This window comes from Podarcis pityusensis (genome assembly GCF_964106645.2).
Source record: "Podarcis pityusensis genome assembly, chromosome: 3".
NCBI classification, from domain to species: Eukaryota; Metazoa; Chordata; class Lepidosauria; order Squamata; family Lacertidae; genus Podarcis; species Podarcis pityusensis.
Window position 1 is genome coordinate 88975488 of NC_138026.1, and position 12533 is coordinate 88988020.

The 12533-nt window shown below is 42.9% G+C and overlaps 1 protein-coding gene across 5 annotated transcripts in view; it reads left to right on the forward strand.

Moving 5' to 3' along the window:
- PLB1 (phospholipase B1) overlaps window positions 1–12533 on the forward strand; it is a 119875-nt gene that overhangs the window by 66204 nt on the left and 41138 nt on the right. For all 5 annotated transcript variants that reach the window (XM_081000093.1, XM_081000094.1, XM_081000095.1 and 2 more), the window contains 8 exons: window positions 526–630; window positions 2036–2131; window positions 4258–4329; window positions 4625–4748; window positions 7211–7269; window positions 9215–9288; window positions 10216–10259; window positions 10869–10977. In XM_081000093.1, the coding sequence (XP_080856219.1) occupies window positions 526–630; window positions 2036–2131; window positions 4258–4329; window positions 4625–4748; window positions 7211–7269; window positions 9215–9288; window positions 10216–10259; window positions 10869–10977 (683 nt within the window). The remainder of the gene's footprint in view (window positions 1–525; window positions 631–2035; window positions 2132–4257; window positions 4330–4624; window positions 4749–7210; window positions 7270–9214; window positions 9289–10215; window positions 10260–10868; window positions 10978–12533) is intronic.

The window sequence follows — 12533 nt, forward strand, 5'->3', positions numbered from 1 at the left end:
CAAGCAAGCTGTTATGTACTGAGTTGAATAGGATCCAAAATGCAGCAGTCTGATTGGTCCTAGAACAATACGATTCATAATGCAGCAGTCTGATTGGTCCACAGGAGCCACCCAATCCAGCTCCAGGTGGAAGTGAATCCGCAACCTGATTGGCCTACAGGAGAATCCCGGAATTAGCCAATCACGTGGGGCCCAGTGTGTAAATAATATAAAGCAGTCATTCTGAGGGAACTTCCATTCCTCCTCACCACTAGGAGCTGAATAAAGAGCATGAAATCCACTCTCGACTCCGAGTATATTTCACAAGCACTGCTCAGAGAGGCTCAGAAGGAGGATCTCTCCAATGGTGGTTTTAGCAGCTGCCAGAATGTTGGCTGCTGTAGCCACCCAGGGCTTTCTCACCACATGGAGGCTCAGTGCACTAAACCCTTTCTCTACCCAGTATTTCTTCATTGAGGTGTCTGGCTTCCATTTCTGGTTAGCAGCCCTACTGTGGTGCAATGACTGTGGCTTTTGCTTTGCTAGGAGGGAATTCATGGCTTAGTCGAGAGTGGAAGGTATGACGCGAGGGAAGATTTCACAGTGGTTGTGCAACCGTTTTTTGAAGAAGTGAGAATGCCTGAGACTCCGGTAAAGTACAAAATTGCATGTATGCATGTGTTTTGCTTTAAACTGTTAATTTACTGTCCATGTTCCCAACATTTATAGCTCATTTAAATAGGAATAAGTTGTCAGGGTACATATTTCCACATGACTACGTGTCATAGGACCCTTTCGCCACATAACATTGGTCTGTGAACAGCTTGTATTCACCTAACTTGGTGAATTTGGGTGCACACACACACACACACACACACACTCCTGTGTGAAATGGAGAGGGGTTTGGACAAGACCAAGTTAATGGTCTCAGGATGCCTGCAAATGTTTCCCGAAACAGGCACATCCTTTGTTGATGAAAGTACTGGATGGCCCAATAAAACTGTTTTGGGGGAGATGATTCACTCTGATTTCCCACTCTAGTCAGAGCAAGGGAGCCAGCTAGCTAGGTGTGAGTAAAGAACAGTGGACTGCCATTTGAGTAAAAAACTAAGAAAGGATCAGAGACAAAACAGAGACAGAAAGCTGAATTCAGAGCCATAAGCTAATAGCATTTTCAGGTACCTGCTGCCTCTCTCTGCCCATTGGATGTGGAAACTTTGGCTTTCCATTGCAGTGTTTAAGCTGCTTTCTTCCAAAGGAAAAACAAACAAACCTGGATAAGTGCTGCATCCCTAGAACTTATCTGGAAAATGGATTGAGGGTAACAATATATTCCTGGGTATGGGCAATCATTGTTCTTGTCACACATATTGCCTCCAGTCTCAGATGCTGCGATGGAATAATAATAATAATAATAATAATAATAATAATAATAATAATAATAATTATACCCTGCCCATCTGGCTGGGTTTCCCCAGCCACTCTGGGTGGCTTTCAACAGAATATTAAAATACAATGATTCAGCAAATATTAAAAGCTATATAGTACAGTGGTACCTTGGGTTACAAACACTTCAGGTTACAGACTCCGCTAACCCAGAAGTAGTACCTCCGGTTAAGAACTTTGCCCCAGGATGAGAACAGAAATCCCACGGCAGTGGCACGGCAGCAGCGGGAGGCCCCATTAGCTAAAGCGGTACCTCAGGTTAAGAATGGTTTCAGGTTAAGAACGGACCTCCAGAACGAATTAAGTTCATAACCAGAGATACCAGTGTATATAGAGAACAGCAGTGGGATGATGCAGATATTATTCAAACTATAATCCATGTGAATGGCCACTGGGCTTCTCTAAGCTTTACACAGAATTATGTCACAGACCATGTCACTTGCATATATTTGCCATATATTTATTTTCTTCATTCATCATGGGCTCTGATCACCGAAAGCTTAACCCACCACAAATGTTAGTCTTTAAGGTACTACAAGGCTCTTCATTTTCCCCACCTTCCTGTCACCTTCTGAAAGCCCCATCATAAAGTGGTTGTCTCTTTCTTTAGGAAGGGTTGCCCGATTCCTCCTATTTTGCCCCAGACTGCTTCCACTTCAGCCAGAAGGGTCATTCCCAAGGTGCTCGGGCTCTGTGGAATAACATGGTAAGAAAAATCTCTCTCAGTGCAATCATCAGACCTCTAAAATCTTCCAGTGAATGTGATTTGCACCAAAAGGAACACTCCCAAGAATTGCATCATCTTGGCTGAACTTCAATGATTTTTAAAAAATATTTATTAAGTTTCCATTTTATCAAATTTAAACAAATCCTTATTATACTCATTACATATTTGTCTCATGGTTTCCATAATTCATTATTACTTCATAGCATTTATACATTTTCCCATTTACATTTCATTCCTTCCGTTAATCACAAATTTTTAAATAGCTATAAAAAGGTACAAATCTTTAACACTGCAAGTTTTCTTACAACAACCCTACTAGTGTTGTTAATTGTTTACAATTGTCCTTCAAATATTGTGCTGAACTTCAATGATGCTCCTGGCAGATTAGGGCTAATTGAATTGTTCTCTGTGGTAGATGTTTTTACATCACACATATTTTAAAAATTACTCACGGGAACTAGCTCTGTAAACTCCTGAAATGCGCTTAAAGAAGCTGATTGGATTGGGGCTAGAGCAGCGGTTCTCAAACTTTGTGCTCTGAGCCACATTTTCAGAATAATTTTTTTATTGCACAACATCACTTTTTTTATTGCAAAGAAATACATTGGAAAACACAACTAGGGTTGTCCTCCATATCACTTGAGGCTCTTGCTCTCATTTTGAAAGGACATTTATCCATATTCTGCAAATAAAAATTAAAAATATTTCTACACTGCACTGAAATGTTTAAATGTGTCTTTGGTTGTCCTGGAATCTTCTTGCCACATTTGCCATCCTCTCCTGCCATACCAGTGTGACACTCCACACCACTGGGAGAGAATATCTATAGGCAAAAATCTTGCAAATATGGCATTGGTTCTACCACTTGTATTCACTCCATTACTTCTAAACCAAAAGATCAGGTTTGCTTGAGTTTTTATTTCCTCATTCTCGACTGTAGTCCAGTTACACATTCCCAAAGAGAACCAAGTTACCGTATTTTTCGCTCTATAAGACGCACCTAGTTTTTAGAGGAGGAATACAAGAAAAAAAATAGTCTGATGTTGAAGAGGAAGGAGGAGGAAAGATCAGGCTAAGGCATCACAAGAGGCGCTGCGCAGCTCTCCCTCTTGCTGTTCTGGCTTCAGTGATAGCTGCGCAGCCTGCATTCGCCCCATAAGACGCACACACATTTCCCTTTACTTTTTAGGAGGGAAAAAGTGAGTCTTATAGAGTGAAAAATACGGTACTTCATAATAATCCAAATGCATGTGGGGAAAAGGTGCTATTCTCACCTGGCAGAGAAGCAGACACCTAGGCCTCATCCGTACTATACATTTAAAGCAGCATTATACCACTTTAAACAGCCATGGCTTCCCCCAAAGAAAACTGGGAACTTTATTTTTTGTTAAGGCTGCCAAGAGTTGCTAGGAGACCCTTGTTGCCCTCACAGAGCAATAATTCTCAGGACGGTTTAACAGCCAATCAGCCTTCCTTCCTTCCTTCCTTCCTTCCTTCCTTCCTTCATCATTTTATTTGTATGCTGCCTTTCCATAGTTAAAACCATGCTCAAGGCAGCTTACAACTTGGAGGGGGGAAATTACATACCGTAACTGCAAGGAACTCTGAAAATTGTAACTCTGTGAAGGTAGGGGGTCTCCTCATATCTTTCAGCACCTGTGACAAACTACATCTCCGAGGCTTCTTTGCGGGGGGCAGTAAGCTGCAGGAGTTTAATGTGGTATAATACTGCTTGAAATAAATGGTGCAGGTTGGGCCTTAGAAACAAATCTGCTCTATGACTATAAATGTGATGAATTTGATGAACGAGCAAACTGACCTGCAGGAGACATGGCCTGTGTGTGTGTGTGTGTGTGTGTGTGTGTGTGTGTTGAGTCTTTGCCAAAGTCCTGTCTATTGCATTCTTCTCTCCCTTGTAATTTGCATCTTTTGATTTGCAGGATCAAATGGTGTTTTAGTTCAGAAGTCAATGTAATGATGAATCTGCAATTATGCATCAGCTTCTTCCTTCCCCTGAAGGTTATGCAGCTTATAGTGACTGACTCCCCCCTCCCTGCCTGTTTTATTCCTCATCCCATGCTGACTCTTCTTCTTCTTTGATACAGCTAGAACCCCTTGGGGAGAAGTCAAAACTGCAAGTGCTTGAAATGATGATAACCCTCAAATGTCCAGATCAGGTAAAGCGAATCTTCTCAGGAATATTTAACAGTGTTGCTCTTATTAACTAGCTGATGCCCAGCATGATTGGATAGGTGTGTTTTTCCTTCCTTCCTCGCTCTGTCTGTTGAAGAGACAAACTAGCATCGCTGCCATCTTGTTTCTTCTCTGGGGCCTGTGAATTGCAGAAACTCACAAAGTAGGAAGTTTACAATATAAAACTTCCTTCTCCACTGTATCCGCTTCATAGACATAGCTATCTCTGCTCTGTAGGGCAATGTCTTTATTTTGACTTGGGTTATCCCGGTTTCATAGGCCCAGCCATACTTAATGACATACCGAAACAGCAACTATACCTACACCAGTGAGACCACTGCAGATTATGGGAGCCAGATGCTGTGTGAGGATAGAGCTCCATCCATCAACTTCCCTACTTCAGGTAATGCTTGACATCAAAGCCAGCCAAGGGAAAGTTCGTCACTGTACTGAGTTCACTGGGATGGCATTCTTTAAGGCAAGGAGAAACACTTGGTTTGCACAAAAGATAGAAGCCCCATTTGAGCATTTACAACAGGAGTAGGACTCTGCTTCTACTCTGTCCCTGGTGTTACATCTCTCTTGCCATGCAGCGCTCAAGCTTTGCGAATTGAGCACATGGATCTGAAAAGGGTTTCCTTCGTGCAGGCAGCTGCTCACACACAGGGGCTCCACATAAGCAGGACACCCAAATTTGTGGGTGTCTTGCTTGAATGGAGCCCTACAGGCAAGCAGCTGCTTGTTCAAGTGGCTACTTTTCCAGGTCTGTGCTCAACACATAGCGATGAAGCTGCAATGTCGTGGCTAGGGCTAGAAGCCCAGGCCCTGCTTCTCCAGTTACAAGTGAGTGCCCTTCATATAAATAGCGAATAGGGGTAAAGTTGTGCCTTGAAAGTAAGCAGCCTGATCCTTTGTGTGCTTATGTGGAAGCAACTTTCACTAAGTTCCATAGGACTTGCTCCCAGAGAAGTGCATATAGGATTGCAGTCTAATTTATTTGCTTTTGAAAGCAAAATGATTAGCAAATAGCTCAGCAATGGAAGAGTCAGACTGAAATACCCCTGAACTTATGGGAAAGTAGTATCTGGGATACAGCAATGTCTGAGCATCTCACCAGACCATAGCTGTCAACGTTTCCCTTTTTTTAAGGGAAATTCCCTTATTCCAAATAGGATTCCTTGCAAGAAAAGGGAAAAGTTGACAGCTATGCACCAGACACAGAAGTGCAATTAAACGTTGAATGTGTAAGTGTATGTCTAGAGACAGCAGATAAAACAAACATCATTAGCTGTACTGCTGGATGAGTGTTTAATGGTTATTGTATTGGTATTGGTTTAAAAACCAATAAAAAATTGTTTTTAAAAAACCCTACTTCATGCATTTGCACAGCTGCTGAAGGAGGTTCTTATTTACAAAAGCATTTGTTGCAATTTGTTGCTGCACAGGGGTAGCCAATATTGTACCTTCCAGATGTTTTGGACTACAATTCCTACCATCTCTGACCACTGGCCAAACTGACTAGAGCTGATGGGACTTACAAGAGCCCTATGGTGGTGATCCCTGAGTTAGTCTTTAAGGTGCCACAGGTCTCTTTGTCTTCCTGACCCTGCAGTGTATTAGAACAGCTCCTCTCTTTCTGCAATTTGTTTGCATAACTTGCCGAAATATGATGATGTGACGCTTGCTCAGCTAGTTCATCAGCTTGCTTGCTCAGCTAGTTAGAAGGAATCATCCTTTCAGGTAATTTGCAGGCTGACTTGCTGTAAATAATTCGTTGCAACTTCAAGGCCTCATATACATTTCAGAACTTGGCTATACTTTTATAATGCTGCTAGTAGTAAATGAAGCTTGGCATCCCCTTAAATGCTATTAGAAGTTGCACCCTCTCCAATTCATAGTTGACGTTTAATCCTACATGAAGCTTGGCTTGCTTTGTGTTGGAATACAGGTCTCCTGTGAGGTAAACTTCCAATCCTGTGTTTTGACCACCGGATGCAAAATAAACCCAACCCATTTTCACTCTTTCCTAGAAACCTGTGTACCTTCAGATGTTAAATGGGCATAAAATAAGAGCAGGATGAGGAGCGCGGTAACACTTCAGAGTTCTCTCCCCAATCTAAATCATGATTAAGAATTAGTGCAGTTCAGGGTTAGCCAAGATGGCACCCTTAAGATGATAACTTCCATCATCCCTGACCATGGGCCAAGCTGGGTGGCTCTGGTGGAAGTTGTACTGGAGGGCACCATGTTGCCTATCCTATACCGGGGTAGGATATCACTCCTGGTGCCCTGGTTACCCCACCCACAAAAGAATTAAAATCCATATGGGCTGAATACTCTGTCCCAGCACTATTTAAAATGGGTATCCCCTAAACCTCCCACCAACTTGAAAAAGTTTGGAGCACCCATATCAATATTATAACCCTTTGGTGCATCCTTAACCATTTTAGAATTATATTCCGGTGCTGTAGTATTTTTAACATTGTTCCATTTATAGAGCTGGTATCTAATAAAGCATAGGAGTGCCAGATATATATGGAACACCAACTCCTTGCGTTGTGTAACGATTCAGTGCCGAACAGAATTAAACGGCCTGATCCTATCCTTTGGATCTTTTGATAATCAAAATCCTTAATGGTAGCTTAGGCATTCAGCCTTTCACTGATAGATTGGTCAGTATGTTTCTATCTTGCCTTACATGGCCATTGTTTTATTTTATACAAAACTGCTAAATTTTGTGAATCGGAGCACGTTTTATGTTTCTCAGCACTGGAGTATAAACATTCACTAATTCACATCCTATGATTAACATAATTCTCCTTCCTGTTGCAAATTTAACCACATTTTTTTCTTTCTTTCTTATAGTGCATAGCTTGAAACCAGCTGACGTGCAAGTAATTGCTGCCCTGGGGGATTCCTTGACTGTAAGAAACATTGCTCCTTTTGCCATCCCCCAAAGCGAGCTGCATCACAGTTTGCTTGCTTAGACGAAGGAGGGTATTTGGCTTACATACTGACTTGTGGCATGCAGAATACTTTAGCATGCCAAGCAGATGGAACATTTGCTACAGCCGGGGTGTGTGTCATCACTGATGGGAGATAGTGGCCACCACATTTATATGTAAGATGGCTGCATGCACCGCTCCGCACATAGATTTCCTTATTCCAAATCATCCACATAGCTAGCCAGAGTTCTTGGTGATGGTTCCAAGGAGTGCCAGATTTACATATAAGCTAAACAAGCTATAGCTTAGAGCCCCACTCTCTTGGGGGCCCAAATTTTTTTCAAAGGAAAAGAAAACTGAATGTACGTTTCCAAAATATAAGATAAAAAACAAATAAAATAAAGCCTACATACAGCAACAGTGTTTTGTTTTGTGTTGTGTGGGCTCCTATGATGTAAGTAATGGGCCCCACCTGCTAGCCTGCTCCCTAAAATATCACTGGTTTGCTCATTTCTTTCTTTTTTTTATATATAATATTTATTGGAGTTTACAATAAAAATAAATGTAACAGGCATTGTAACAAATATCTTAACAAACTTTCACATTTTTTTTGACTTCCTCACATCTCCCGCTCCCACTTTCAGCGTTATAACTTTTTACCAGCAATTTGTTAACTTATTTGCATTCTTATATCCCTTCTATATATTCATAATCTTATAATTCTCAAAAAGAGTTATATTTTCTCAATCTCACTTATTTTCTTAAGACATCTAAGTTAGTGGTGCTCAATTTATTTATGATCTAGCATCCTGCTTAGCATTCACTGGTTTGCTCATTTCTATATATAGGGTACCATATAACATATATTCAACACAAAAAACAGCGACAATTTGTTGTTGACAAAGGACAGCTGGACATATAAAGGGCCCCATTACCTTCAGTCGCTTAGGCCTCATCAAACCTAAATCCGGCCCTGGTTCCAAGGCTCTAGAACTCCTTGCCAGTAGAGATCCAGCTTCAAATACCTTTTTCTGGCAGACCAATCAAGGGCAGCAGTTGCAGCCCAGTGCGGAAACCCCTCACACCCCAGAGGGCAAAATGACTTCACCATGGTGACCAGTCATTGGAACGCCTCCTTGGCCGGCCGCCATCGCAAAGTTTGAAATTGCCCTATCAGGTGCAAGCTGAGGGGTGGAGCCAGGATGGGGATGAAGGCTGACTGCGTCCAGTTGGCCCCACCTTCAAAGACCTTTCACCGTCCAGTCAATAAAGTTTTCTTTAAATAGACCATTCCCCTATGTTGTAAATGTGTTGAAATAAGTTTTAGCTGGTGTTTTTATTGAAGTTTTTCCTACCTGATATTTTCTGGGGGTTCTTTGATATCATTGCTGTTTTATTGTATTTTATTATGTGTTTTATAATATTCTGATTATCATTAGGCAGGACAAAAACTAAAACTAAACTAAAAATAGCCAAAACTCTTCCCCCATATGCCACATTATGTAAAGTGCCAAATTATCATCTAATCCAGCCAGTCATTTGCGCACATGCACCAACTCCATTTCACATTCTCTATATTATCCTGTACAGAGTGAATATGGGACAGGGTGTTGTAAAAGTTCATTGGCCTGATTGGGTGCCACTTCTCGATTAATTGCTCCATTTATTGTCCAGTTATCTTGAGTCATGCTGATAATGTTTCTAAACCCAGCTTCATGCAGCCATAAATCCTGTTGATGGAACACAGTGTACATAGCAACTGCTTTAGAGCTTTCAAAATGCCATGGAGCATCTGACAAAAAGGGTCAGCTGCCCTTGTTCTAGGAGCCCGAAGCCTTAAAAGTACACTTTTCATTATGAACAACAAGAAAACAAAATACGTGAGTTGCCAACTTCATCTATTTCTTTGGTCTCTCTGAGGCAGGCTGGTAATGGCATTGGAGCAAAACCAAATGACCTGATGGATATGAATACGCAGTATTGGGGGCTGGCTTGGAGGTAGGTAACTATCCTTGTGATTTTGCTCCACAAATAGCCACAACTGACTTGCATTTGTGGATATTTCCTCCCACATACAGTAGGCGGCTTTAGGGCATCGTGTCTGGTTTCGCCGCACAGGGCACTGAGCCCAGGGGGCACTGCAGGGCGTCACATCTATGATGTAGTGAATTGAGCAGAACAGAAGGCGCGAGGTGGGGTGGGTGTTGAATTTGGGCTTCACACAGGGTGCCACTGAAACTTGAAAGACTGAAGTCTGCCTCCCACCTAAATAAAAAGGGTAAAGGTAAAGGTACCCCTGCCCGCACGGGCCAGTCTTGCCAGACTCTAGGGTTGTGCGCTCATCTCACTCTATAGGCCGGGAGCCAGCGCTGTCCGCAGACACTTCCGGGTCACGTGGCCAGCGTGACAAGCTGCGTCTGGTGAGCCAGCGCAGCACACAGAAATGCCGTTTACCTTCCCGCTGGTAAGCGGTCCCTATTTATCTATTTGCACCCGGGGGTGCTTTCGAACTGCTAGGTTGGCAGGCGCTGGGACCAAACGACGGGAGCGCACCCCGCCGCGGGGATTCGAACTGCCGACCATGCGATCGGCAAGTCCTAGGCACTGAGGTTTTACCCACAGCGCCACCCGCGTCCACTAGGAAGTAAATAAAAGGAAACATCACAATTATTCTGATAGGGAGACTAGCTTGTGAATGTTGAATTTTGAAAATCTTCAGCGACAAGGTTAGTCAAGATATTTTGGCCCCAAAGCAGAAAATCCCACAGGCACCTCTCCACATTATCTCCCTTGCAAAGCATGAAATGTACTTTTTGGTGTTTGTCATTGTTCCTCTTATTGGCTAAAACTTGACTAAGAGGCTCTTTCTTTCTTTCTTTCTTTCTTTCTTTCTTTCGTTCTTTCTCCGTCTGACTCTTACTGCAGCATTGGAGGAGATGCTTCATTAAGGAATGTAACAACTTTGCCCAGTAAGTAAAAGTCAAGGGGTTGGATCCAGATTTACAAAGCAATCCTAAGAACAGGAAGCTGGTGGAATTTATGGTGGCTTAAATTAAACATGCACAAATTACCCCTATTTCAAACTCCTTTCAGGAGTGGGACTACTGCGGCTGACCTGGCCTAAGCCTGGCAAAGGGAAAGCAAGCCTTTAAAATGCAGTTTACTTACATCTCCCTTTTTGCCGGCATAAGTTCCACCAGGTTGCCAGGTCACATGACTAAGCTGAATGGAGTTAAGGCTCCAGCCTAAATCCATTCTGCCTGGTGCCATCCTGCCACTCCCCCAGGGCTTGACATCCTCCAACATTTCCCCTACTTTGTCATCCTATTGTCTTCTCCAGCCACCCAGCCAAGGTCTTCTCAGGTTCCTGACTCCGCATCAATTATTTCACCTATATACTTCCAAGCTACTCGCTCATTTACTAGAATAATATATGTCCTGCTTTCTGCTTATGGGAGTAGTGCTCAAAGTGGTAACAACATTAAAACAACAATAAAACGACAACCAGTAAACAATTTGAACAACAAGAAAACAAGAGGTTTTTTAAACCACCAAAGTTATCATTTTCTTTCTTTCAGATATCCTCCGTGAGTTCAATGCTAACCTCACGGGATATTCGACTGGCACAGGAGACCTAAGAAAGCCAGCTGCCTTTCTCAACCAAGCAGTTCCAAGAGCACCAGCTGAGTAGGTCTATCCACAGAATAGTGTCATGTGGAAATTGTTCAGCTCACGGCGGCGGTGTGGCGCATGCCCATCGCGTCATCCTCATGCAGCCCCTGCAGCATCACAAAGTGGCACTGGACTAGCAGGGCTTGCTTGTTGTGCCTGCCAAGGGCTGCGGACGGGCGGGCAGCAGCAGCACAGCAGCACAGGGCTGGCAGAGCAGCAAGGAGCAGACTGCACCCCCAAAATGCGCCTGGGGCCACTGCCCCTCTGCCCCCCCAGGTCACATCCATACCCCATGTTTAACTCACTTATATCACTTTGACAGCCATGGCTTCCTCTGAAGAATCCTGGGTACTATAGTTTGCTAAGGGAACTGTAAAGGTAAAAAAGTAAAGGACCTCTGGACGGTTAAGTCCAGTCAAAGGCGACTATCTCGTCTCGCTTTCAGGCCGATGGAGCCGGTGTTTGTCCACAGACAGCTTTCTGGGTCATGGGGCCAGCATGACTAAACTGATTCTGGCACAATGGAACACCGTGTTGGGAGCCAGAGCACACGGAAACACTGTTTACCTTCCCGCCACAGTGGTACCTATTTATCTACTTGCACTGGGGTGCTTTCGAACTGTAACTCCATGAGGACTCTCAAGGGAAACCATGTCTGTTAAAGTGGTACCAATTAAAGTGGCTTTAAATACGTAGCATGGATGTGACCCCAGCCTAACTAGGCCTTGATAGAAAGGAGGTGAGTCCTAAGTATTACCCAGCTTCTTTGTCTTGCAGTCATTCTGTGAAAACATGAAGGAAGTTCATAGATATTTATCCATATGGTTCATATTTAGTACAGTGAGAGAAGGCAGGTGCTCCCCTTTCCCATGGTCTCATTTATTGTCTTTATGTGCTCAGATACTATGGTGATGTCCCTGAACTCTCAAAGACACACATATTAGAAGTCATTTCTACCACATAGTATTTACAGCCTTATCTGGCAGAGATAAAGTAAACTTGATATGGTTCCGGGAATACCATACAGCAACAAAAGGACTATTCCTCTCTGCTGATATGAAACCATTTTTTATTTTTATTTTCATTGTCGAAGAATGTAAATCAAAACCAAGAACCCAAAGTAGCATTTGGAATTCACACAATCCTAATCATTGGGAAAGAAATGAAATGTGTTTCAGCTCATTCCAAGCCCTGGAGCTTCCTTAAAAGCCTAATGTTTCCATTAGTCTTCTGGGTTGTTGTTTTTTGCAGACTGCTTTTTCATGCACTTGTTTCAGTCAGGGACTATAGAGCAAAACTAGGAGCTGAAAAAAAGTAACTCAAAGAAGGAGCAGTTTTCACTTGGAGGCCCCCATTCCTGGTTTCGATTAAGGTTTCGAAAGGAAATTTCAAATGTTCTTTCTGCTTTTGTGTGTTTTCACTAAAGTACCCCAGCGGAAGTGAGAATCTCTGCTAATGGGGACCAAAAGGGTGGAAACATAGCACAAAAAAGAGGGCAAAGAAAGAGGACACCTTTGCATAAACTGTCCAGATGCTGTCCACACGCTAACTTTTGAGGAGCACCTTCAAAG